This window comes from Nyctereutes procyonoides, unplaced genomic scaffold (genome assembly GCF_905146905.1).
Source record: "Nyctereutes procyonoides isolate TBG_1078 unplaced genomic scaffold, NYPRO_anot_genome, whole genome shotgun sequence".
Lineage (NCBI taxonomy): Eukaryota > Metazoa > Chordata > Mammalia > Carnivora > Canidae > Nyctereutes > Nyctereutes procyonoides.
The window spans coordinates 55,034,357-55,061,739 of record NW_026575043.1 but is presented as its reverse complement, the minus strand read 5'-3'; the positions used below and the strand labels follow the sequence as shown (position 1 = coordinate 55,061,739).

Sequence of the window (27,383 nt, the reverse complement as noted above, 5' to 3'; positions counted from 1 at the left end):
TTTTTTTTTTTTTGGTGGTTGGGGCAGGAGGAGACAAGTCAGGGTATTATTATTATTATTATTATTATTATTATTATTATTTGTAGTTAGGCTGGTGTTTTGATACCCATTGGTAAGACTTGATTGAGCACTTTCCAGTTTCACCCTTTGTTCATTCATCCAGGTAGCATTCATTCAAAGGCTCTGGGTGGGAATGAGGGGACTCAGCCATCTATGACTGGGATCTAGAATTTGCTCTGAGTCTTTTAAGTTTTCAAGCCCTCATCTAATACCACATCCCATCCTCCCTCTATTCCTGGGAGGTCAGCAAGATCTAGTTACAGGAAACTGAGGCTATAGTTAGTGCTATGCCCGAGATCCCAAAGGTACTAAGTGGTGGAGCTAGGACTCTAACCACTTGGAGCTGGGCTCCAGGCCACTGAGATGTTGCCTAGAGGCCATGGGTACTGTGGCAGAACCTAGGTCCTCCTGTGGCTTGGACCTAGACCTCCAACTGTACACTGTATTCTACTTCCTGTCCCACTGCTGTTTTTTGTAGGAGTAAGGGCCCAAAAAGCCCTGGGAGAGACAAGACGGCCAGGGGGCTACTGTGGTCTGGGAGATGGTGAGAGGCCTCTCCTCAAAGCTTTCACTGGATAAGGGCTTCCCCTGTGGCCAGGTAGGATGCAGTGGATGGAATAAGGTCATTGTAAGGACTTGCCCTGCCCACACCACTGGGCCCTCCGTGCCGGGCCCTTTGCTATTTGGGTGTGAATTAGGTGCTGCCTTCCCTCCCAGCTTCCCATGGAGGGAGTGGTGAGAGTTGGTCTGGCTCAACTAGCAGGTATGCTACTGTTGAGGTATTTAGCATGAGCTCCCAAGAGCTTCTGATCTGTATATCCAGCTGCCATTTTCACATCTCTGCCTTAGAACAAACCAAACTGACTCCTACAACCTCAAGACCCCATAGGGACTTCTGGGGCCCTACTGTAACCATTTCACTGTGTGCATGAGTCCCATTAGCCTCCTCAGGCACCTGTGTGCTTTCCCACCCCCAGGGCCTTTGGAAGGGCCATCCTGGTGCCAGGGAAGCTCAGTTATGCTCTCCTCTTAGCTGAGGTGAGCCCACATTGTTTCTGTGGCCCTTCACTGCTTCCCCCACCTGCTTATCTGGGTGCTTACTGTCTCCTTCATGTTGGGCATCTGTCTCCCTTTTCTTGCTGGGGTTCCAGCACCTGGAGTTCAGTCCCTCTGCTGTGACAGGCCCCATTCAAGATGCTTGTGAGGACATGGCAGAGTCAGATATAGCCTGTTACCTTGGAAGATGCTGGAAGAGCCATCCCGGCCTAACTTTGCTCATGGGGAACAGCAGCAGATCACAGGAGTTTCCAGGTGACAGCAGGAGGGAAAACAAGACTGACAGCAAAGGGGGAAGGTCTGGTTCCAGCTGTCACTCTCAACCCCCCGGCCGTTTTGAAGGCCAAAGCCCCATGGGTGGGGGTAAGGGGGCCTGTGGGTTAATGGAGGTCGGGGAATACTTGGTAAACCTGTAGGTAGAGGTAGGGATGTCCATGCCACCCTCTAAAAGTACAAGAGCTGACAAACCTAGAGCCAGAATGGTGCAGTCTTAGAGAAGCACATGGAACTTTCTGCTGGTTTTAATGTCCACTGAATAGACTAATTGTTCTCTTAGGCTCACCCTGCTCTCTGGCTCCTTTATGTTCTTGATCTTTTTAAAACAAACTCAGAAGCACTTGAGACAACTATGTGTTGTCTGCATAGTTATATTGAAATACATTTTAATATAAATGACACTCTTTTGTTTTTCCCTTAAGTTCATCATGGCACTTATACAAATATACCCCAGGTAGGTTAGGTTACCTGTGGATTTCACTGCCGGATGGGCTGAAAGAAGGCAGGTGTGTATCCAGTCCCTGGGCCATTTTGAGGGGAAGCTGTAGTAATGCAACACAGTGGACCCCAGGCTTTACCCACCTTGGGTGGCCTCATACCCCAGCTTAAAAATTTAATAGCTGTTCGTCAGGCTTCCCCCCCCCCCCATTTGCAGTAGCTCACCCAGGCACCATAGCAACTGTGGGAGGAGACAGCAACTATTAAATATCTCTGCTTTACAGATGATAAAACTCCTTCAGCTCAGGGTGTGATCCCAGAGTTCTGGGATCGAGTCCCAAGTCGGATTCCCCACAGGGAGCCTGCTGCTCTGCCTCTCTGTGTTTCTCATGAACTAATAAATATAGGTGATAAAACTGATGGGTAGGTGAACCTGCTTGGCCAGGGTTCTGTAAGAAGTGGCAGGGACAGGACTAAACACTAACATCTAGAGGGGTAAGAGAGCCTTAAAGTCAGCTATAGAAGTGTGAGCCCTCCTGTGGAGACAGTATCAGAGCTGACCTGCATCTTTGCCTTTGAACTTTCTAGCACCCAGGGTGAAGAAAGAAATGGGTTATTCTCCCTGAAGCCACAGTGGCCATAGGAAAGCAGCTAGCTTTGTGGATGCTGGGAGCTGAAACTTGCTCCCAGGATGGGATGTAGTGAGTGACATGCTACTGTTTATACCACATTATCTGGAGTGGTTTGGCCATTTCAGTCTCCCAAGTGTGACTCAGCAGGTGGGGTAGAGGGCATGCTAGAGAGGGGAACTTAAAGCCCCCTAATGTTCTTGTAGCTGTTGAAACAGCCCCTGGGTCTGCGCTCAGCTTACCATCTCAGCTCTGTCCCGTATCACACCTCTCAACAGGGAAGGAATCCATTGGTCCTTCCATACATGGCCAGTGCTGTCAAATCCTGCTCTAGACTATCCAGCTAGAGCTGTGGCCACAGGCAGGGTTTATCCTGCCCCATGCTTACCTGCCACTGCAGTCTGAGCAGAGCCTCTGGCCCCTCTCCACCATCAGGCAGCACAGTAGTATGATACTTTAGCTGTGTGGCAATGGGGGAGACAACTGGGCTGGCTGGGAGCAACTGTCCCCCAGGCTGCCTGGGAGGGGTCAGGAAGAATCTGTGTCATCTTAGCCAGGGGGCAGATGGGAGCCAGCATCTGTGCAGCCAGGGGTGGTTGTGGGGGAGGTGGGGGAATCCTCTTCACCACTGCCTGCCAGGTCAGCAGTTCCTCAGCTGCTGGGGATAGAGCTGGCATGGAGGCCCCACATTCAGAGTGAAACCAGTGGCTTTGCTGGTTAATCTCAGCATTCACCCTGGGGCCAGGGCCCAGAGCGGAACTGAAAGGGAGACTAGGTCTGTTCCTCCTTGGCCTGGCCTACTTCCTCCCAGTGATCCTGAGGGCCCAGAGCCAGTGGGGAGACTTGAGGCCAGGCAGAGCCAACTTCAAAAGTAGGAGAAGGAAAGAAACAGCTCTCGTACCTTACCCATTTTGCAGAAAGGAAACGGAGGCTCTGAGAGGCTGGCTGTGAAAGCTGCCAGCCATATGCACTCCAGCACACCGAGGGCCTATGCCAGTCCTGCACGAGACTCCTGTGCTCCCCACATTGCCCAGACTCCCAAGGCTGAGACACTGGGATCTAGGGGCCATCTAAAAGAAACCTGAAAGATAAAACCCCCTGGCTAGTGCTGGTCACTTAGGGCTGGGGGACTGGCCACCTCTCTGAGCTTGCTCCTTCCTTTATAAGATGTAAGATGAGGCAGTCCACCATGGTATATGTCAGGGGTTCCTAGAGTTGTTATTCCCTTCAGATTGGTGGCGGCAGGTGCCTGGACTGGGAAGAGCCCCAGTTTGGCCAACCCTCTCCTGCCCTTCTGCTCCTTACCTTACTGTTCACCAGCCCTCCTGTGGATGTGGAGTGGCTGATGGCAGGTGGCCTAGCCCTGGTGTCACCATCCTATCAGAGGTGTCTGGTGCCTCCATGTCCCAAGCAGTTACACACATGGCTTTGGGGATGGATTCTTGTATTACTTTTTGACAAGGCAGCTTCTGCCCAAGATGTGGTCAGAGTCCTTCAAAGCCACAGTGCCAGGAACTAGCCTTTGGGCCTGGCTTGTTTCCATTTCCTTGCCCCTGCTGGGCATTGGCTTGGTAGGGCTGGTCCTTCCCAGATGGGCCTGGCTGTCTCCAGGCCCTTGGGAAGAGAAGTACTGGAAAGAGGGCATCCAGTTGAGCCTCTCTGTCCATTCCCCCATCATCTCTGGCTCCTTCCTCCATTCTTATCTCCTTCTGGCCCCTGCTCAAAGCAGCCATTGATCATCTCATGACCCCAGAGAAATAATCTTGGCACTCTTATCTCAAGAGGAAGAGATGGGGGAGGGGGCAAGGAGGGAAGACCTCTTTTTTGAGAAACTGCTGCCCCAGAGATGCTGGCTCCTGTGTTCTAGGATACCCCAGAGCTTCCTGCTCCCAGGGAACAGGCATCTGCAAGTTCAGCCCCTGCCTTCAGCCAGGTTCAGTCAAGACTCAGAAGAGGAACTCTCACTGGCAAAACATAGGAGACCACCTTCCATGCACTCTGAACCCTGTCCTGTGTATGTTGGATGTCATGGGAGACCCCTGGGCCCAAGATTTTGTGTAGGTTTCCAGCTGGTTCTGAGGCCAGCCATACCAGGTTTTGCCCCTTTAGGGATATTGGCAGAAGCCCCAAGAGCCTGTGGCTAAGCTACTCTGCGAACCCCGCCCTGCAGCCAAATCCACCCTTCCTTGTCCTCAGACTTGAAGACAGGTTAGGGTGGCAGTTTGAGGTTCTAGGCTATAGGCTATAGGTTCTAGGTTGTAGGAGGGAGGTGGAAACTCCATCTACCCTCCCTTAGGCAAAGGAGTTCACCTCAAAGACCTGAGTTTCTTCTCTAAGATGTGATGAGAGTATGTTTCCTACGGCCTGCACTAACGGGGAACTGATGAGGGTCGGCAGAGGGACCAGACGTACAACAAAGGCCTTGGGTCCCCCAGCACCACAGAGGGAAATGTGACTTTGAACGGATACCCTCATGTCCACTCTCTGGGCTTTTTTTGATGAGGAGGTCAGCAGCCATTGTGATGTGGCTGGGTTGCGGGGAGATCTCTGCTCCACCAGGGGAAGGAAAACCAGATGTCAGCAGGCAAACACCTGACAGAGATAGCTTCAGATAAAGGGACAGGGTGGGGGTGGCCTTCAGGTAACATAGGTTTCTGAGGACCTCAGTGTTTGGGGTGTGGGGCTACTGCTTAAGAGGCTACAGGAGAAGGGCCCTTGGCAGGCTCATGCAAGCCAGAATGCTAGATCTTTCTCCAGGTTTGGGGTACCTGCTTGGCAGCACCATGAGTACTCACCCAGCTGAGCCCCTGGGGAGACACAGAAAAAAAAGAGGCCTGTGTGGGTGAAGGGCCGTCAGGGACAAGCCTCAAGTGCCCTACCTTGGTCTCCTAGAGTTCAAAGCCCAAGCTACAAGCAGCCTGCTCCAATATCCAGGAGGTGCGGCGATGCACACGCCTCGAGATGCCGGACAACCTCTACACCTTTGTCTTAAAGGTGAGTGACAACTTTTCACACCCAGGAGTCACACCTACATACCTGAGGCATCTTACATACCTGTTCCCTTCCTCCCTGCCAGGTGAAGGACCGGACTGACATCATTTTTGAAGTGGGGGATGAGCAGCAGCTGAATTCCTGGATGGCTGAGCTCCGGGAGTGCACAGGCCACGGGTGAGGCCCCAGACGGGAGGGCCCTACTTCTGGAAGTTTTTCCTGCTCCTCTGGTTTACCCAGATCCTAATCTCAGCCTCTTCAGCAGGCTGGAGAGCACAGACCCAGAGATGCATATTCCCTCAGCCCTAGAGCCTGGCACATCCGCCTCTCCAAGGGGAAGCACAGATTCCCTGAACCAAGGTGAGTGGGTCCAGGCCTCCATCCTCCATGTAATTACGTTGGAATCAGCTTCAGCCCAAGACAGAAGGTACGCAATGGGGGGTGGTGTGGGGGGTATCACCATCACCCATTTTGTCTACCAGGTGCTTCTCCTGGGGGGCTGCTGGACCCAGCCTGTCAGAAAACAGATCATTTCCTGTCCTGTTACCCCTGGTTCCATGGCCCCATCTCCCGGGTGAAGGCGGCTCAGCTGGTTCAGCTGCAGGGTCCTGATGCTCATGGAGTGTTTCTGGTACGGCAGAGTGAGACACGGCGTGGAGAATATGTGCTCACATTCAACTTCCAAGGCATAGCCAAGGTATGGGGCATGGTAGGTGGAACTGTACCCCGCAACCCCAAGGTCAAGGCCCTCAGGCCAGTGCCTGAGAGTACTTTGCTCTCCTCCCGTAGCACCTGCGCCTGTCGCTGACTGAGCGGGGCCAGTGCCGAGTGCAGCATCTGCACTTCCCCTCTGTCGTGGACATGCTACACCACTTCCAGCGCTCCCCCATCCCACTCGAGTGCGGAGCTGCCTGTGATGTCCGCTTGTCCAGCTATGTGGTAGTCGTCTCTCAGCCACCAGGTGTGACCCTTCAGGGGATGGGTGGCACAGGGACCCAGGTAGAGGGTAAAAGCTTGCGGCAAGCCTAGGAGCATAGAGATCTGTTTTTATGTTCTTCCAGCATCTACACCCTGTCACATGTTGGTCTCTCTCTTGGTCCCTTGTCCCCCAGGTTCCTCCAACACTGTCCTGTTTCCGTTCTCCCTCACTCACTGGGATTCGGAGCTGGGCCTTCCCCACCTTAGTTCTTCTGGCTGTCCACGGGGGCTTGGCCCAGAGGGTCTCCCAGGCCGATCCTCTCCCCCAGAGCAGATATTCCACCTGGTGCCTTCGCCGGAGGAGCTGGCCAACAGCCTACGGCACCTGGAGCCTGAACCTGCCAGTCGAGCCCGGGACTCAGACTACGAAATGGACTCCTCCTCCCGGAGCCATCTACGGGCCATAGACAATCAGTATACACCTCTCTGACGGGCAGCGAGGAATCCCCAGCCTCACACATGCCCCTGAGGAACACAAGCAAGCAGAGATGTGAACTTGTGAATGTAACTTTCTTTCCTTCCTTCCAGAGAGAGTTTTAAGGGACACTGTTAACTGCTCATTCCAGTTTGGATGTGACCCTTCTATTAGGCCTGTTGAAGGGCCTCCTATAAGTTTCATCCACCCACCAGTTGGCTTTCTCCTCATTGTTTACAGATGTAGTTCTTGTTCGCAGATGCCACTAGTTCCTGCCCTGAGTCCCTAGGACCAGGCCCCGTCCCTCTTACAGGAGGTGGTGGGGTGAGGGCCAGAGCTGGCGGTGGAACCTTGGTTCTCTTTTTCACTGACATTGTCACAGCCGATGGCAGATTCTCGGGGGTGGGGTGGGGTGGGTCGTCAGGAAGCCCAAAACACTAACAAGCCCTGGATTCTCATATTGGTTTGCCTGTTGTAGCCTCAGCCCACATGGCAGGTCTGCCATCACCCATGCCATAGGTGAACACACCAGTTCTGCTCTGACTTGCAGCTTTAGTTTGGACAAAGCTCAAGGTTAAAAATGACTTTAAACATTTTACCTCAGATTAATTTTTCAAAGGATTCAGGTCTCAAAACCCAATTATTGCTTATTTCATTGCACTCTTTAATACCCAGGCAACAGAGACAGCTATGCAAACCTTACTTGACAAGTTCCCGGTCTGAGCCAGCATGCCTGGCTTCCATGTCTTTTTCATCCTCAGGACAGTCACCTGCTGCTGAGTAGCCACTGTCCTTCCTAAATGTAGGGAAGTGAAGTTTTGTCACCCTTTCAGGGAAATTCAGGCAATTACTGAAATAGGAGGGTGGCAAGGATAATTCTACCCTGGTGCCTTATGAATAAAAAACTGGATTGTGGTTTACAGCAGCTTTATGGTGAGAATTCAACTAGTTTAAGGGGCAAGGGAGGGACAAGCAAAAAGGGAAGGGAGGGCTCCTAGGCCCTATCTTCTGGTAAGTCCTTCACCAACAGGGCTGGCTCAGAGCCCCCCAGGCATCTAGTGGCTTATGAACTATTCCACAAGGTTTTAGGCTCAATCTTGAGCCAAAATAGGAGCTAGGAGTCTGGTGCCACAGCTAATGAGAAACTCTTTTAACAGCCCACAATCAGTTTCTATTCCAGCTGCTTACTGCTTCATTTGATGAGAAATGTGTATGAACACATGGGCACACATCATCTCCAACAGCCCAGGGGGTCCTAAAGTCCAATCTCCATCTATACTTTCCTTTCACCAGTAATACAATTCACAGGGTGGCTGGCTCTTCCTAAAACTTTCATGCAGAGGCTCAGAAACAAGGGGGGCAGCAGAGCCATTCAATATAGCCACTAGGCTCACCAAAGTGGCTTCTAGGAAACTAGGAGTTTAGCACAGCTTAACATTTATGGATACATCAGTCTTAGCCTCTAACTACTGCTTGCCTTTTTTTGGGGGTGAGGGTCTGGTCTGCTCCCTCTAGCCATTCTCTGTATTTCCAGAAGTCAGACTTTTGCTTCTAGAAATTTCTGGGTTTTCATTGTGGGGGTGGGGATGGGTGGAGGGAGCAAGCGGTGTCACCTCTTCACTACTTTAAAAACGATTGTAAAGCAGATCCGATCCAGATTTGTGGTCTTTTTCTAAGGACACCTCTTTCCTTCTACACATCAAGCAGGTCTCTCTATGTAATGGATACTAAGTGTGAACCAGAGAAGTAAGCGCTATTCTGGATTTCTATTAGAGAAAGCTCGTCACAGGAAGTCAATGCTGAGAAGTCACTGGTACAGATTGTCCCCTTGTCGATACAGGAAAGGGGCCAAGTAGGCAACAACCCAAGGAAGCCCCTCCCTCTCACTAGAAGGAATGGGATCTAAAAATCTGGGATTTGACATTTTTAAGCCAGGGGCACTCGCTTCTGAGCTTCTCACCATACAATTCTCAGGCAGTGCCAGGCACAGCAAATTGGCAGCTCTGATCCACTGGCTACAAAGGACACGTTCTGATTGTGACAGAAAATTGGAAATCACCCACCTAGACTACTTCAGTATAAAATGCTCAAGAAAAACACTTTTTAAACATGTCCAATTTACCAGGACAGCTCAAATACATTCTGAAAAAAAAAGCCCCCTCATAGACTGGGAAGAAGTGACACTGAGCCAATGCCTTTTGTTTCTGCTAGAGCAGGTCGAGATGGAGGAAAAGGAGTAGTGAGTCTCTGGGCTTGATGCCTTCACAAGCAATGAGGAAATGATCCTGCTGGCTATAGCCAGCCTGCCACAGTCACAGCATACCCCACCACCCTCCTGGCCCCAATGTGACAGCTGCTGGCAGCAAGAAGCCAAGCCAACAGCCTCCACTGAAAGCCCAGGCTCTGAGTGCCAGATGGACAGTAAGCACCACGATCCCTTATCTCTAATTACAGACAAGGATAGCTTGACTGCTCCCAACACCATCACTTCCTTTCTTCTGTCTTGAATAAACTTTTAGAAACTAATAGTCACCAGCACCAAAGAATTAAGTCAACTAACCTGCCTTGAATTTTAGACCAGCAATCCATATGGCTTTATCTGGTATAAATCTTCTGCCTTTGATCATTTCTGGACCGTGTAGGAAAAAGGAATAGCAATCATTAAAATCTTAGGCCAGAGAACACTATTTTTACATAACAGTTTAACGTAAAATCAAGGCCTTGAACTCTTTCCCTAAGTGTCACCTGAGATTCCTTCATGCTTTTAATTCAGGGCTATGTCTCATCACAAATGTCATATGAGCTCTAACATCTCCCACAGGCTAGAGGAACTTGATAGTATATTATCCACTGCCTCTTAACAAGGACACATCTGACACCCAGTGTTTGGAATAAGTAGCACAATGTAATAATAACATAATAAATGGATCCATTCTGTATCATTATAGGCAGAAGGTATTGGCAAATTTTTATGTATTGTTTATGTACTGTACAAGTAACTTATTCTCAATGCAAATTTTGCTATAATGTACAAATTGCTACACATGAATTAAAAAGTTTTCAGAATCTTGTTGCCACAATATCTAAAGGCTCTCCTAACAGGGTAACAGGACTATGGTCTCTTCAAAATCCTTGCTCTCCTCAATTACTTGCTTTTCCCTTTGTCCTCCCACAAATGGGGAACATGAGCAATGCTGAGAGTCTACAGCAGTAAGCTACTTTGTACATCCCTGCATTGTTTTAGCTTTTCAGCCCTCTGGGTTTACCAGTTTCTTTTTAAAAAGTACCGCCTGCCCCCTACTGGTAAATCAGATGTGTGAATAAGGAAGACTTCAGACTAACACCACTCATCTGTGTTCAGGAGATACTGAAAAGGAAGCTTACAGAACCAGCGTCAGGCTGAGGATGTGGGATCTCAGTGCTGCCCAGCTCTGGCCAGCCTTCCTCCTCCTGGAGCGGACCTTTATCCACCAAAGAGAATGTCTCAGTCTTGTCTTTTTCTAGAGATACCTTGAACCAGAACTAAAGGTGAAGAAGAAAAGTCATTTGACAACTAACCTTCCAGGACATTTAAGAAAGCACACTCAGCCCTCCTGCCTTGATACGAAGTATCCTATAACAGAAATATCTTAAGCTTATACAAACACACACTAACTTGATATCAGTTTTTAAAACTTTTTTTATTTTTTAATTTTTTTTAAGTTTTTATTTTATATTATCTACAAAGTAAAAGTTTTTCCCTTAACTTAAAAGTTGAACCACTGTAGACAGTGATCACTCCATCAAACTTGATTTATAAATAATAACCCGTCATTTTGACGGTAAGAATTTACTGAACCTTTGTCAAGTTTAGTAAAAGGGCGTTCCAAGTCTTGATTATTATTATTATTATTTTTAGCAGTAATAGCAGCAAGAATCACTCTTGTTACTTTTGCTAGCTGATGTGTTCATGACTTTCGAGGGTCATTAAAAAATAAATAACTTCCAGTTTCAGCAAGCAGAGCTGGGGTACTTGCGGGACTCTGAAACAGCATATGGAATTATGGAACAGCCCACAAGTTCCTAAATGCCTCTACTCGGTCCAAATATCTTCCACTGCAAGTGAACTGTTAGCATTCCTATTGGATGTTACAGAAATCAACATATATTTTTTAAAAACAAAATAAATGAAATTCTAGTTTTCTGTGCTTCCAGTTGGTAGAAGCAGTAGAAGGGAGGAGGGAATTTGGCCTTTCGGTTCCTCCAGGGCAGCCTTACAACTGCTGTTGGTGGTGGGCTTGTACTGTAAAAAAGAAAAGCGGATATTTAAACAGAGAACTGGCAACACCACACATTAGCCTAGTGTCTCTGCAGCACATGACTGTAAACTATCCTTGTGCTAGCTGAACAAGGCTCAAAATTTAATTCACTCTCCCCCCCACCCATCTGCACCAAAAGGGGGAGGGGTTGGTGGGTGAGTAGAAACAAACCAGAGAGATGTAAAACCACTTCAGATAAAACTCCCAGAAGACTTGTTGCTCATGGGGTAGAAAAAAAGTCCTTAACATACATACCCCCTCCCCAAATAACTAGCCAAGCACCAGTATTGCTTTCAGAGTAACAGGTTAGACTGTGAAATATTGCCATGGCAGCCATCAAGTATTAGAGCACAATCACGGGGCCTTCTCTCCCTGTCAGGGCATAGGCTGGAGCTAATGCTACACTCAAAACCAATCCACACACAGCACACTTTCTATTCAGTAGTATTCTCCAGAGCTACAATCAAACTCTGCCATGGTGGTAGCCACCCCCGTCAGACTGGGGGCGGGGGGACTAAGGAAGGAAAACGCTGCCCTGTACAGCCTATTATAAACAAGGAAGGCCAACTGAGTCCTAAGCATGCATCAGCCACACAGAATGCTGCTGCTGCTTCTCATCAAGCCAAATCCTGTATACCATCAGAACACACACAGACTCGGTCGGCTCCTGGAAGCCTCAGGCCCTGACACTGAACTGATCGTCACAGTCCCTACTGTGCACACTCTGACGGGTCTTGCTAGTTCTCAAATGCGGGGCTTAAAGCGCTGGCCCTGCCTGCCATTCGACCTGTGCGAGCAGAATGCTTTGGGGTGCCCGGCGGCCCCTGCACACACACGCCTCACCTGAAGGGTGCGTCATATAGGGGAAATGCGCTGTTGTCGAGACTGGAATGGGCTGTAGTGCACTTTGAGCGAGGGCGGCCTGGGGACCGCCGGGTGGCTGTGTCGTCATTAGCATCATTGGCGCATGGGCAGTTGGATGAGAAGGAACCATTCCTGACTGTACATGAGCCTGAAACAGAGAGCTCTTTTACGCATACAGGCAACATCTCCAGCTTAAACAACATGTCAACTGTGTTCCTTTCACTGGGCTGGGGTAGGAAAGGCCAACAGGGGGCCCCCCAGGGCCCTTTCTTTTCTCTGGGGACACTCCCTAGTGGATCATCAATTGACCTACAGACATGCTTCACCCGTTAGCAGGTCCTGTAAGGCTGAAGGAGCAGGCGCCCAACAGTCTGGGTAAAAATAAGGGCTGCAACATCCTAGCCTTCAACATTTCTGTTTGCTGGATTCTATGTATGGGGGGGCAAGACTGTTACAAAGCTCAGATATCTGATCCAAGGGCAGCTTTCTCAACTTAATAGGTAAGATGCAATGATGCTTCAGAATCTGGCTTCTGAGTGGGGCCTGAAGTAGTTTTAAAGATACTTCCCTTTTAAATAGGAAAACAGGTGATGATAATAATCTACATGGGAATTACTTAGCCCTCTTGTGGTCTGCTCCTCCCTTCTGTTTCTTGCCTGCTCACCAGCACATCTCTGAAGAATGAGTCGGGGCAGCGAGAAGTGACAGTCTTTATTCTAAGAGATATGCTGACTGAGCAGGAGGAAGAGGCTGCAGTAAATAGCTCCAATGAAATGGGGAGGAGTAATGTGAATTTATCTGGGCCAGCCCTGTGTCCCTAAACCAAGTGATAGTGAGTGCAACCTGGTCTCACTGTCAGGTTGGAAAGGGTTTAAGCCAGCTTAAATCGCCGGATCCCAGCTCTGGGGGGAATATGGCAGGGCCAGGAAGAGCCCTCCTTTCCTGCCTCCCATACTGTGCACTTGTTCTAGACCACAATAAGCCTTGAATGAAATGCTGTTTTTACTCTCTTACATATTCAAATGGGCCCATGGCATACATATCTGGACTTCCCTAGAAGTGTTAACCTTTTTCTCTTTCAGCACAAAACCACAAAAGTGAGGTTTTAGGAACCCCAACTTACATGTAAATTCACATACCTACTTAGCCACCAGCCTCTGCTAACCACCTACAGGACCCCAGCTCTCATGAAGCTCCTGATTCAGCCAAACCACGCTGGCCCACACCTGAGCAAACCAGCTTCCCTCCCCACTATCAAAAACAAATCATCCACTGCAGTGCACCACACTACAGAACCCTCACTTGTGCAGAGGACACCCAAACCTCCCAGACCTGTGGAACTCTAATTACAAGGTCACCTTCTGAGAGTGAGCTCCAACTGAGTCACATCTCTAGCCCCTAGCACGCCAGAGCCTCAGTGGCGCACTGTTCGACATGAAATGGAGTTCAGTGAGCAGTCTAGCTTAGACCTGCCTAAGAGAGTTCTGTTATGAAAGCAGCAAAAAGAGCCATCAAATACAGCCGATTCACCCATAACAGTTCCAGGGAGGGCCTCAAGAACAGTGTTAGAGCCCAACTTCAGTGCAGCTCTTTACTAAGATAATCCAACTTGGCCCTGGATTGCATTGGACTTTTGTCAGCAGCTGATGCAGCCAGCAACCACTGAGATGGCAACCACACCTTTCAACCATTAGAGGCTTACACTGGAGGTGAGCTCCAAAATGCCTTCCAGGCTGCTCTTTAAGAAAAATGGGAACACCTGAGTTGCTTCCAGCTTCTAGTTACACTGCACCAATGTACAAGGCCAAGCCCTTTCAAGAAGTACAACATATGGTCAAAGCGGGTGTACCAAGAGGCAAGGAAAACAAGTGGAGAGATTTCTCTAGAACTCGTGTGACTAACATTCAAGCTGACAGGCTCAGGGCAGTCACCTCAGAGAGCTGAGAATTTGTGAAGGCCCAATCTCCCTGCCAGACGTGTGTGTGTGTGTATGTGTGTGTGTGTGTGTGTGTGTGTGTGTGTGTGAGGAAGGATGGGGAAGGAGGGAGGGAGAGGAAAAAAAAGAATATATATATTATGTATATACATATAGCAATGAAGCTATATAAACATAGCAAAGCAGACACAGGAAGGAAAGGACTGGGTTGCATTCCAATGTCGGAGATATTTTTAAGGTCTCAGATGGGAAACATTAAAAGACTGACCAATCAGCAACTTCACTGATCCCATTACAAAACCACACCAACATTCATTTAGGGCCAGATCACATGTATTTGAGGGGGAAAAGGGAGACAGGCAAATGGCATCACACACAGGGTTTCCTAGCTTGCAGAGCATCTGGCTCTTTGCTGCTTATCTGATAACCTTCATATTCTACTTGGTCTTCACAGAAAGTTGGCTAAAGATGGTTTACCTGAGGTACGTGGGCCATGTGGGGAGGATTGGTATATGCCGGCTGAACATGAGAAGGATGGATTGTAAAGACGGTCTGTTGTGCTGTTGGGAAACTATTCTGTGGCGACTGCGTATTGGAGGCAGGGGTCATGGAAGGTGGGGTTGGTGCAAGCCCCGCGTGGTAAATGGCTGACTGCTGCTGTGGACTGGCCAGATGGAGAGCCTGAGCGGCCTGGTGCTGATGGTGCTGCAAAGCGACAAGAAAGAACTGAGACAACCATTTCTTGAATGAAAAGCAGTTAAGGTCACACACAGAGCTGAACTCCACATATGAAAACAGGCTCCCCTGGGCCCATCTAAAATGAGGAGCAGTGGCAAGTACCAGAGAATGTAAGGGTGGTAAGGGCAGGGCTGGTGGTTGCAAGCCCTCAATCAAGCAGAGGTAGAACAAGACCACTGCCCCAGGGAACTGAAAGATGTCAAAGAGATCCTTCACTGTCCTGTTAACAAACATGACTACAGAAGCTAACATGGGGAGAAAAACAAAACAAAAAAAAACCCAAAACAACAAAAAAAAAAAACAAAAACCAAACTCACTGTATAATTGTCAGGAATGAAATTAAAAAAAAGGTCCCGAATTCCTTATATAATGTTAAATTAGATTTTTTTCACTCAGTTATTTCTACGACTTATCCAATCACCTCATTCTTAGCACATATCTTTTTTTTTTAATTTTTTTAATTTATTTATTTATGATAGTCACACATAGAGAGAGAGAAAGAGAGAGGCAGAGACACAGGCAGAGGGAGAAGCAGGCTCCATGCACTGGGAGCCCGATGTGGGATTCGATCCCGGGTCTCCAGGATCGCGCCCTGGGCCAAAGGCAGGCGCCAAACCGCTGCGCCACCCAGGGATCCCCTTAGCACATATCTTAATGTGACTTAAAAACGGTAACAACAACAACAACAACAAAAACCAACCAACCAACCAACCAAACAAACAAACAAAAAAAAACAGTAACAACAAAAACCAAATCCCAGGGGTATAGAAGGCAGAGTTAGCTGTATGCTGGCTTCAGAAGGCAGGGATGTGAGGGGTTTTGATCACATGGTACCTAGCAGGATACTTAGCACTGAAGAAAATTCTCAGTAAATAGAATGAGGATACAATTCTACAAGACCTGAGTTTCTCCTTACCTGAACAGGACTGGGTGCAGGATGACTTCCACCATGTTGGCTTTGCTGCTGTCCGGTGGGGGTAGCTGAAGGCTGAGGATGTGGAGTATGTGGGTGCAGGGTAGCATTAGGGTGCGCATACTGCTGAGCAAGGGAGCCAGTGGAAACTGAAGTGAAAGAAAAAGGTGTGTGTACAATCGGCATGTAGGACTGTCCCAATTGCTCCTCTGTGCCTCATCAGCTGAGCTTTCAAGATACTCAGTGTGTAATTTATGGTTATACCAATCTCTATGTTTGACTCCATTTAAACCATCCATTTTCTTGAAAATCTAAGTGTGAAATCATTGCTTACCAGTCAGACTGGCATTTTATTTATATAACACAGCTGTATACATTATTTTAAAATCTAATTAAATTTACTCTTAAGACAGTCACTAGATTCTCCAGACTTAAAAGCATAAGCAGAAACAATTCTCTCTCACACACACATACACACACCTCTCTCTTTAGCTCAAGGCCATCATCTGGCTAACCTCACCATGCTACTGCCCTGAAGCAGTTGCACTGTCCCATGGGCACTGACTGCATTGGGACCAGGGGAAAGAAAGGGTTGGGTAAGGTATGTGGCAAGGTCAGGGCTCTATTTTCACAGACAAATGACCATAATCTACCTCAGCTGGTCACAGAAGTCACTCTGCCACTCAGTTCATTCACTGGACCCGTCCTACTCAAGACCTTTTTCACCTTTAAGAAATTCAGTAGATAGAATTACCTAAACAAGGTAGAAAAAAATGAACTCCCTTCAAAGCATCCCAGCCTTTAGAAAGATTTTTACTAGCTAAAGTAACTTCAAAGGAAATATGATGGGCCACTCTATGTAAAAATGTGTTCATTAACACAAGAAGTCAAAGCCAATTCTTAATAAATCTTAGCAAGGACCATACCTTGATACCAAACAGGAGATCAGGTGTAAATTCATTTATACATGTATTCCCAAAACAGCAATTTGAGAATCAAAATCACAGTAAGATGAGTTCATTGCTTCCAATGACTACCGACAGCACAAAGATACAAATCTAACCATGATGTGGCAAAGAGCTGAGCAGTGTTCTCAAAACACATCCCTAGCAACATATGACTTCCAGCCTTCTCTCAAATTCATCCCAAAATCCCAGAAAAGTGAAGCCTATATTCAGAAACAATTCCAAAATAGTTTCTCATGTTCTTTATAGGACATGTGAGCAAATATAGACAAACAGGGGACTGACAGGAAGAAACAAGCACTGCTTTGAGATCAGGAACTCAACTCCAGCAGTCTAACAGGCAAGACTACCAAGAGTCACCAGCATAGGTGATACCCAGGCATGTCCCACGGAAATGTTATGCGGAGGGTTAGGCACATGAAGCAATTCTGCAATGCTTGACACTGTAGGGCTAAAGGCTACCAACATTCCAGCCTAACTCATTATCTCCAATTGTATAGGTATTTTAAAATGTATACATATCTTTTTAAAGTAGGCTTTATGCCCAGCATGAGGCTTAAACTCACAACCCTAAGATCGAGAGTTGCACATTCTTCCAACTGAGCTAGCCAGGTGCCCCATACGTGTATCTTTTAAAAGAGGGAAGGGCGAGGCAAAGAGTCAGTGCTAGGATCACCTGTGCATCCACTGCCAATGGCATAGCAAGCATTAATATTTGTTAATACCCAGATTAGATTAAACAAAACACTTTTGTTTATACATTGAAAAGGTCTCCCTAACTGTAAGAGTTAATACACACTGGAACATATTAACAAGGAAAATTGCAGCAAGATATTCTCTGGGTGTTTTTAGGAAGAGCCCATGCCTGTCTTCTGGGAGCTGGGATGTGCTAATAATTGCTTTTCTTGAACTCCATGGTCCCGAGTCTATAAAGTCAGTCTTTCTTCTAATTCATTTGCTTACTAAGAGGCCATTCTTCACCATCATATTCATTAGGTTAACTTTCAGATGCCCCAAACTGTCTAGGCACTTGACTTGGTCTAAAAGACTTGACATAAATTTTGAGCCTGACTCTGCTCTTAATGAAAATCTTACACTCATTTTTCAAATTTGTTTTTAAATAACTAAAATAATCACATGTAGCTAATTGGCTGCTGATTAGATAGCACAATTTATCATCACAGAGAGTAGTTCTACTGGATTAAGTGATGTCTAGAGTCATTCATGGCCCCCCCTTTTTTAAAAGACCTCTCCACCCCCAACACAGGGCTCCAACTTTTGACCCTGAGATCAAGAGTCACATGCTCTACCAACTGAGCCAGCCAAACTTCTTAAATGTTTCATTTGTAACAATACTAAATCTGTCTAGTGGAAAGTAAGTCCTGAATCCCAAGTTCAATTTATGAGGTTTCATAAAGACAGAGTACAGAATCCCAGAGTTTCTATTTTTTAAACTTTATTCAAGAAATATTTGTACTTTTAATAACCTTCTAAGCAAAGTTAAGGAAACATAAATAAAAAAATAAACTAGCTGAGTGCTATATTATTAATTTTCTGACAAAGACATTACACCTCACAAGGAGAACAATTATGCCCATGAAGTCTCATAATGAAGTGCTTCATTGATTAAAAAAGGTTAAAATCTTGAAATTTGGAAAAAAAGATGAAATTTTTTGAAAGATGAAATATATGTTTTACATGCATTTTTAAAAGGCATCTCTGTGATAGGAGTTTACCAACTTGATGGCTTTAAAATAGAGTATTCTAATTTGTATCTCACTTGCATTCACAGCACAAATACCTCAAGTATCCAAACTGTATTCATTTACACAGGCTTTTGTTTTAAAAACTTCATCCTTTCCTAAACACCAACAAACTACAATGGATTATACGAAAAATCAAGCATATGTAAATATGCTTCATTAGCTGCAAATAAAAACTTTAGAAGGTTTAATTAGAAATATTTTCCTCTGTTTATCTTCTTGCTTAAAAGATATCTGCTCAGCAAGTACCTCAACCAGGAACTCTTTCCCCCCTCAAATATGGAAACTGGAAAGCTAATTGGGAAAAATGTGAAATTGACATTTTAATTCAATACTTATATAACAAAAATACAGTTTGGTTCCCTGAATAGTCAGTTAAGAATGAGACAAAGAAAGGTGGGATAGGAGGGACATTAAAAGGCTGGGGCGGGGGCTGGAAGGGAAGAGAGGCAAGAGAAAGGAATCAAGATAGAGTAAATGAGGAAAAAATCTACTAGAATCAGGGAAAGGGAGAAGGGAAGAGTGAAAGGCAATAAATGCTGGATTGAGCTGAGTCTATCATTTAACTGTTTTTATTATGTTATAATTATTTCATTAATTTATTAGCTAAGGATTCCAAAGGTTAAAAATACATTTTCTTCAAATTCAGATTTAGCTATTCATTGGTTAAACTTCTATCTTTAAAAATTAAGTTGTCTTCACGAAACCTGGATGAATTCAGGTCAAAGTATTGCTTTTTTGGGTTTTACCTGGTCCACAAGCTTCCTACTCATTGGGTTCCTTGATACAAATGTTTAAAAACTCTAAATGTGTAACTTCTTAAATCCCCGTAACACTAACCACATTATAAAAATTGCTTCCTAAGCCATGATCTTACTGAAGCCAATTCAGTCCACAAGGCTGTGTGTTTAATTTTTAACTAGGCTTTATCATTTTGACCTTGGATGCACAAGTCATGAGAGATCACCAGCACTGCAAAACTAAACATGAAAACAAAATCTCCCAATTTGATGTTAAATTCAGAAAAAAAGGAAGTAAAGGAAAACCGAACTCTTAAAGTGGAATAAATGGCAACAGAGACACAAACCATGACAAAAGGGCTTGTGGGGAGGGAGTGGTACAAAGCAGCAAATTAAATTACAAATAGCAGCCCCACTGTTAGCTTCTTTTAAAAACTAATACTTCCTTTTAGAGGAAGTTGTACTAAGGCAGTTAATACTTAGGTTTGATGATTAAAGACCTTTTAGCTACTTACCAGGAAACTCACTCCAAAATTACTATCAGAGACAGTAAGATGGTGAGGATAACTACATTTGAGACCTCAAATTGAGTACATAATAAAATTAATTACTGACACTGTCTTTTACATACTACATCACATACAAAGCTTCCCTTTAATAGTATAGATATACAGCAAGACTCCTTTTTAAAGAGCATCTATTAAAGGATTAAATTTGTTAACAATTCCTGGCACCAAACGAATAACATGTACACACTTATTTTTGGATACCAAGTCATGACGCAGTTAATGAAAACTTTTTAGTCAAAATGTTTTCTCAACTTTTAAAAACTGGCAGTTAGTGGATTCAGACATTAAGTCTTTCTAACATAAACCAAAATTTAGTATCTAAAATCTTATTCCTTAATATCCCTTAGAATATAGTATTGCACATAAAGTGACTCATTGCTGGCATACATTTCTGAAGGACTTCTGCAAGTTAGTACCTTTCCTATCCAAATACCAAAAAGTCTATGACTAGCCTTTTTTAAAAACTGCCCTAACAAAATAAAGACGACACACCTTTCATGTTCATTTCCAAAAGAGCCCTGCCTAGATTCTCCATTTAGGAGCCATTGTTTACCTTTTCACTGGTGGTGGGAGGGGCCAGTGCTGCCAAACGTAATCAAGCAGCTAGGTTGTGCTTTCCATGTGAAGCTCAAAAAGTCCTGGGGTGTCTACCACCTGTACTTTAAACCTCAGTCCATGCAAAGACTGAGAAGACAGAATGTTTCTTCTCTAAATTTTCAGCACTATTCAATTAAAAAAAGCCTTGTAAGGATAATTTTCTTCTTACCAGGATACTGAAAAAGCCTAATATTTTAAGCTTTTTATACTGTTTGTGGTTTGGTCAAAAAAAAAAAAAAAAGGCAGTTCAGCAGAAGTTTCTCTGAACAAGGAAAATATTAGGCATTTCCAAAACAGTCACATGTTTGCTTGGTATGCAAAAATTAATTTCTGAAGCAACTCAATTTTTAATTAACTCCAGCTTTCTTAAGCTGGGTTATACTTCTTTAAAACTCTCAATTATTTACAAATATACATATTTTCAATGATTTTGTGGCACAAGGAAATATTGCTCAACAAGTCTACTCCCTTAACATGTATTCTTTAAAAAGTGTTTTACTGTTCAATTAAAATTAGTATAAAAAACCCAACTCACTGGCAAAGTAGAAAGAAGGGCTTGTCTCCTTGTTGTATGGTAATTTGGGACATGCTGAATTTGGGAAATAGAAAGGTAAATTAGCCTTTTGAGGTGTGCATTTTTCTAATTTTCTGGAAAGGTTGACATATTTAGTAATTTCTTTTTGTATTCATGCATAAATCATTTTTTCTTATTTTACAAGAGATGACAAGCACTTTAAACATTGCTACAAAATTAAACAAAATAGGGCTGAACCAAAAGACATTTTTTCTTGTGTATTGATGGGTCAAGTTCCACATGCTGACTTGCTTAAATGAAAGGAATAAAATCATTATCTACATTATCTAATCAAAAGACCAACATGGCATTCCACTAAATATAAATTCCACTGAATATAAATAATGCAACAAAATAAGAGAATATTTACCAAGTTTAATTCAAAAGACTCAAACAATTTTGTAAATCATTATTTTTAGAAGCATAATAGTGGTAATATTAATAGTGGTAATATTAACCTGGGTATAATATCATTTCTTATTAAAATGTCTACATAAACAGGTGTGTGTGTGTGTGTGTGTGTGTGTGTGTGTGTGTGTGTGTGTGTTAAGTATATATGGAAGGATATGCACCAAAATGTTAACACGTAGTTGTTAGGAGGAGGGATAGGTGCATTTTAAATCTTTTTGCCTACTGTATTTTCTAATTTATCTGCATTAAACTACCAAAAACAAACTCAAAAAGGATTCTGGACCTAACTCTTCTTGATGGTTTTAGTTAGTAGACAAAGTTTCATTACTACTATTTCTGAAAGGGAAAATAACACCACTGCCATAAAACAAAATTAGGTGAATTAGAAGACCAAGAAACAGTAACTTTTTAGGAGGGAAGGAGTATAAGCAACGATTTAAGTTAGATTAAGGTCAAAGAGATGAAGTTTGTGATCAAAAGTCCTTTCTAAGATAGCTAGAAAGAGAGTAAGGTCAACAACTATTTAGAATGTTTAATATCCCCTAATAATTTAGCCATTTGGTAATCCGTCAGCATATTTATATTAAATACACCAACCACTTAAAGACAACAATCAGTCTTCTATTTTGTATTCATTAGTGCCCTTTCTATTCTTTAAAAGACTTTTGCTATGGCCATAAAAATGAATAAATGACAAAAAGGTCACATGTAACTGTCGCCAACATCTAGGTGCATATTCTTTTGTTTGCATAAAAAGTTGAAAAAAAAGTTGAAAATATTTAGATAGAATGAAGTTTAAAAATAGACATAATTCATACTCAAAATACTTGGTTCCTTTAAGAAATATATAAACTGTTCAAGGGAAATGAGTGTAAAATTAGCATTTCTATGCAACAGATTTGTCTTAGCTTAAAATAATAATGTACTTTTAAAAATGTCAGTATATCTGGCATAATTACGACTTGGAAGATCTAAAATAACTGAAATAAATTATTGAAGAATTAATGAACTTGCTTTACTAAATTATAACTTATTATGGGAAAGAATAAAATACTTCATTTCCTAGTGTTCTTTTTTGAGTATGAATATTCCAAATGAGAACCCTGAGTAACCAGCAACAATCATATCAAGTCCATAGCCTCACCCCAGCCTGCCCTCATCAACTGAGGTCAATTAAATACAATCTATGTAAATTGCAGGAGAGTAGTTCAGACTGGCTTAGCAACTTTCTACTGGCATTAAAGAACCGGTCTTAATGATTAGTTCATTCCCGATTTCACTGGATATTAGGTCTAATGTTTCGTTTGCAATACTTCTGATTTACCCACATTTGAACTGACTTCAGGGTCCAAGGCCAACTACTTTTCAAATGGAAATGTTTTTGGGAGAGGAGTTATAAAACCATTAATGTCTCAAATACAGTATTTACTATACAGGCTATTTCAAACCAATGGACATCCAACCAAAAGACAAAACCAGATGCTGGAAGTAAATGAACACACTGAGGAGAAAGATTCTTCTCAACATCACAGTATTATATTACTACAATGTCTCATAAGCATGGGCACACAAATAACTATTTTCTAAAAAGTTAATGGAAATTTTAGCCGAAAAAGTTTTAGATCTGGGGATCCCTGGGTGGATCAGAGGTTTAGCGCCTGCCTTCAGCCCAGGGCGTGATCCTGGAGTCCCAGGACAGAGTCCCACATAAGGCTCCCTGCATGGAGCCTGCTTCTCCCTCTGCCTGTGTCTCTGCCTCTCTCTCTGTGTCTCTCATGAATAAATAAATAAAATCTTAGTACTGGTTAAGACAAGCCAGTGACAGGTAACCATAACCAAACTCATAAGCCAAATCAGTCTGTTGGTATTATTTTTCAATTACATTATGAATATGAATGGGTTTCTTACAAGAAAATTTCCCCAAATATGGCAATTACATTATTTTAATTTAAAGGGCATAATTCACAATAGAAAGTTTTAAGTGATAATGTGGAAAATATTTAATTTTTTTATAAAAGCAATGCCTTTAATTTTCTAACATTCCTATCATTGCAAACGTGTGCAGTAGGAGCATGCCTTCAGGAAGAAAGCACAAGCAGTGGGCTATGGGTGACAAGGTTTACTGCTGCTGCCTAGATCCTATTCCTGTGAACCTACAAAATGTCATAAACTGCAGTCATTAAAAAAGTTTTAAAAGATTTTAAAAATGCAATGTTCACGTTATTAAATGTAATTATAATTTCTTTGTCATAGTGGCATACTTTTCATTTTTATTTATTTATTTATTTATGATAGTCACACAGAGAGAGAGAGAGAGGCAGAGACACAGGCAGAGGGAGAAGCAGGCTCCATGCACCGGGAGCCCGACGTGGGATTCGATCCCGGGTCTCCAGGATCGCGCCCTGGGCCAAAGGCAGGCGCTAAATCACTGCGCCACCCAGGGATCCCCATGCTTTTCATTTTTATGAATAATCTTATTAAATTTCTCTTCTCCCACTCCAAAAAAATTGAAATCTCAATGGGAAAACCTAAATGACAGTACAGGAATGCTGAGAAAGTTCAAAACAAAATTTACATTTTAGCAAAACTAGCACTAATTAAAGCTGTTTTTTGAAAAATATAATATAGGTCACTTCACTGATTCCATACTATAAGATAAAAGTGGAAATCTTATTTTAAATTCTCAACATTGAAAACCGGATTATTTTAGTACTTTAGATAGCTGCTAAGTTGACCTGCACAAAGTTCTCCAGCCACAAAACTAAGATGGAGATTTTTGCCTATTTTTATGTATTATTTAATTATTTTATATGGGATACTTCTCATTTTCATTTTACCACTGTTTATTATGATTATATTAGTGTGACTCCTGTCTAAAGCAATTTCTACCACTTAAAATACAGCATGAAGCAGAAACAAAGTAGCATTCATTTTAACAAACAGCAATAAAAATAAATGCCAATGATTGCCAGAGGAAGGAGTGAAGCAGAATGTTTTCTTGCTAGAGAGTGCTTTCACTAAGGCAAAACTTTCTTGCATGCCTTAGGCAGGTAGGTCTTACCAAAAGGTTGTAATACTGGTGAGGAAGAAGAGGAAGATGCCTTTCTCCACAAATTATACTGTTACACAAATCATTCCATTTCAGTTAAAGGGGAGAGATTTGAAGACAAAAATTTCAGGAACAGAAGTCAAAATGATTTGCCAAGACAGAGAAATGGGTTCATCTTTTCTTTAGATTCTTGAACCTCAATGGTATAAAAGGCTAAATTATTCTTAAGGTTTCTTTTTAGAGCTTTAAAATAAATTACTAGTCACACACACTGAAAGAGACAAACAAAATGCTTCCTACCATACATCGCATGTGTCTGCTCATGAGCCCCGTACTGAGTTGCTGAAGAAGACACTAAACCAGGCTGGGCATGTGCTGGCGGTGCCATCATTCTAGCATTACCCTGTATTACAGGACTATAGACATGAGGATGCTGTGTTCAAACAAAAAATAAAGAAAATACATTAAAATATCGAATAGAGTCAAGCAAATCTTTAGTCAGATGTCTTAACTCCATGCTTCCCAGGTTTACAGAAACAACTCTGAAACTCTGTTTTTGGCTATTTCCTTTAAATACTTACACTGATCAGCAATCTTCTTACACTAAAAAGGCCCTCAAATCCTTTGCTATCTACCTCACCACAACACAGAACACAAAATATAGAGGAAAAGACTTTTACCATATTTAAAGTTAAAATTAAAAGTTATATTTAAATGGAACAAAAATAAAAGAATTAGGTCATATCGGCCTTACCTGAGACTGATAATGTGGCACATGCTGAACAAGAGGCTGATTTGGAAACTGCTGAGGACTATAGGCAACGTACTGTGTGGAATAAGCTGGTGGGGTGGCCACAATCGGCGGGCCTGCTGCTGAGGCAGCGTGCATCATGGCGCTCTGATGATGCTGCTCTTGCCGCTGTTGGGGCATATTTGGTACTGCAGAAAAGAGGACTTAATATTAGAAAATACCATCTCTTCAGAATCAAACACATGAACATGGTCCACGAAACTCTATGTGATGTGACCTCTTGCCTGCCCCTTCAATACCATGTTATACCACTCCCACCACCACCTTCAGCCACTCCGGACTATTTTCCTAGCATACATGCTATTATTCCTCAGCCTCAAATACTGATTCTCAACTCTCGGCTTGGACAACTCTCACTCATCCTTCAGGTGTCAGTCTAAAAGCAACTTCCTCAAAGAGACTCTCTCTAATGATCCCCAGATTTGATAAAATCCCTGTAAATAGACTCTTACAGCACTATGAAAAGTTTCCCTCATATTACTGCCCAGATCATCTGTTTCATACACCTAATTATGCCACTTGCTACAGAAGGATATTAGAGTTATTTAAAGAAAAACAACAGTACAAGAAAAAAAGTCAAAACAGACTCAACACTAAGCTTAACTCTATCTTAATTTCCCAGCCCTGAATTCTTACACAATTTCTTGCTCTTTCTCAAAAAAATAGCATCATGTGCTATCATGTATCACGTTTCTTAATAGTTCTTTTAAAAATTTACTCTGTCTTTTATTAATTTTTAAAATATTTTATTTATTTGAGACAGTGAGTGAGTGAGCAGGGGGAGGCGCAGGAGGAGAGGGAAAAGCAGACTCCTTGCTAAGCAGGGAGCCCCACCCTAGGCTTGATCTCAGGACCTGAGATCATGACCTTAGCCAAAGGCAGATGCCCAAGCAAGTGAACCACCCAGGGGTCCCTACATGTCTTTTATTATTCCACAGATATTTCTGTCTCGTGGTACTTCCTGTGTTAAAATTCTAATTAAGAATTCAGCTCAACTTGGGCATCTGGCTAGCCAGGTCAGTAGAGTATACAATTCTCATTCTTGGGGTATGAATTTGAGCCCCACACATTGGGTATATAGATTACTTAAAAAAAAAAATTCAGTTCAGCTGTCATCTCTTCTGTAATATCTTTCCTAGTTCCCCCAAAAGAGTTATAGCTGCATGCTCTGTGTACCCCCTCCTCACATGTCTATTATAGCACTGATGGTTGTCTGTCATGGATTTGTGGTGTGATGTTAAGAGCCATTTGAGGGAAGGAATCATGAATCACTGCTTTCAACAAGGTAGGAGGCACAAAGAATGTATTAACTTGGCATGTTCATGAAGTCATCAGAACTGATTTACAAGTAATTATTAATTTAGAGACAGAATTTATTTTTAAATATTTGAATATTCTTGCTAAAAATTTAATGACTATTGCTGAAATTTAGGAAAGCTAGCTTATACAGTGTTTTATCTATTTCAAGCAAACTTGAAAATGGAAGAAACATGTATACAGTAATGTTTTACTGAATTTGATCTTGAAAGTCCACATATTGAAAAAGCAATTCCTTTTAGTAAAGAAAAGTCACCCCCATAAATAAACAAACAAATAAATAAATATATAAATAAATAAATAAATTAAAAAAAAGCCACCCCAACTCCTATAACATTTTTAACAAATGAAATTTTGTCTAATTAAGTTAACTAACTGAGCTTTACCTTTTCACTATTTGATACTTGATTCTAACCCTCATATATTTAAAAAATTAATTTAAAAAAGCCAGTCAAGTGTACAATCATTTTTAAAATTAAAATCCTAGTTATACACACAGAATATGCTTGAATAAATTTTAAAACATAAAAAAATTTCAACAATACAAAACAAAACCCTCCCTCTCACCATTTGTATACTATTTTTTTCACTAAGAGCAACCACTGTGTGTGGCCTTCTAGATTATTTCCTAGATATTGGCACACATGCATATGTATTTATACAGACATATACTTGGGTTTTATGGTGTTTTTTTTCCTTAAATGGAATCTACCGTAATATTAAACTATAATTTAGATGGACCATAGTTTAAGCCATTTCCTTATGTCCAGTTGTTTTCAACTGAGAGCAATTTTGTCTTTCAAGGGACACTTGGCAATATCTGGAGACATTTTGGTTGTCACAACTGAGAAAAGGGAAAGTACTGCTAGTATCTAATGGGTTAAGTCTAGGTACAAATAAACCAAAAATATCTGTCCCAAAATGTCAACAGTGCCAAGGCTAAGAAATTCTGCTTTATGTTAATTAAGTTCTTAACTTTGGCATATTCTTAAACA

The 27,383-nt window shown here is 43.1% G+C and overlaps 2 protein-coding genes across 10 annotated transcripts in view; one reads left to right on the top strand and one right to left on the bottom strand.

Moving 5' to 3' along the window:
* Positions 1-9,909, top strand: part of SH2B3 (SH2B adaptor protein 3) — a 39,399-nt gene extending 29,490 nt beyond the window's left edge. Inside the window, exons 3-8 of one of the 2 annotated variants that reach the window (XM_055323171.1) lie at positions 5,352-5,453; positions 5,536-5,627; positions 5,716-5,810; positions 5,933-6,147; positions 6,240-6,411; positions 6,563-9,909. In XM_055323171.1, the coding sequence (XP_055179146.1) occupies positions 5,352-5,453; positions 5,536-5,627; positions 5,716-5,810; positions 5,933-6,147; positions 6,240-6,411; positions 6,563-6,858 (972 nt within the window). In that variant the 3' untranslated portion in view covers positions 6,859-9,909. Of the gene's footprint in view, positions 1-5,351; positions 5,454-5,535; positions 5,628-5,712; positions 5,811-5,932; positions 6,148-6,239; positions 6,412-6,562 lie in introns of both variants that reach the window. The other variant, XM_055323170.1, reaches the window with a different exon arrangement.
* Positions 9,910-10,504: 595 nt separating this feature from the next.
* The window catches only part of ATXN2 (ataxin 2), a 115,698-nt gene continuing 98,819 nt past the window's right edge, over positions 10,505-27,383 (bottom strand). For 5 of the 8 annotated variants that reach the window (XM_055323169.1, XM_055323162.1, XM_055323163.1 and 2 more), the window contains 7 exons: positions 25,015-25,199; positions 24,561-24,693; positions 20,762-20,815; positions 15,596-15,741; positions 14,419-14,646; positions 11,985-12,153; positions 10,505-11,125 (listed from right to left, as the gene is read on the bottom strand). In XM_055323169.1, coding sequence (XP_055179144.1) covers positions 11,097-11,125; positions 11,985-12,153; positions 14,419-14,646; positions 15,596-15,741; positions 20,762-20,815; positions 24,561-24,693; positions 25,015-25,199 — 944 coding nt within the window. In that variant the 3' untranslated portion in view covers positions 10,505-11,096. The remainder of the gene's footprint in view (positions 11,126-11,984; positions 12,154-14,418; positions 14,647-15,595; positions 15,742-20,761; positions 20,816-24,560; positions 24,694-25,014; positions 25,200-27,383) is intronic. The other 3 variants (XM_055323164.1, XM_055323165.1, XM_055323166.1) reach the window with 2 other exon arrangements.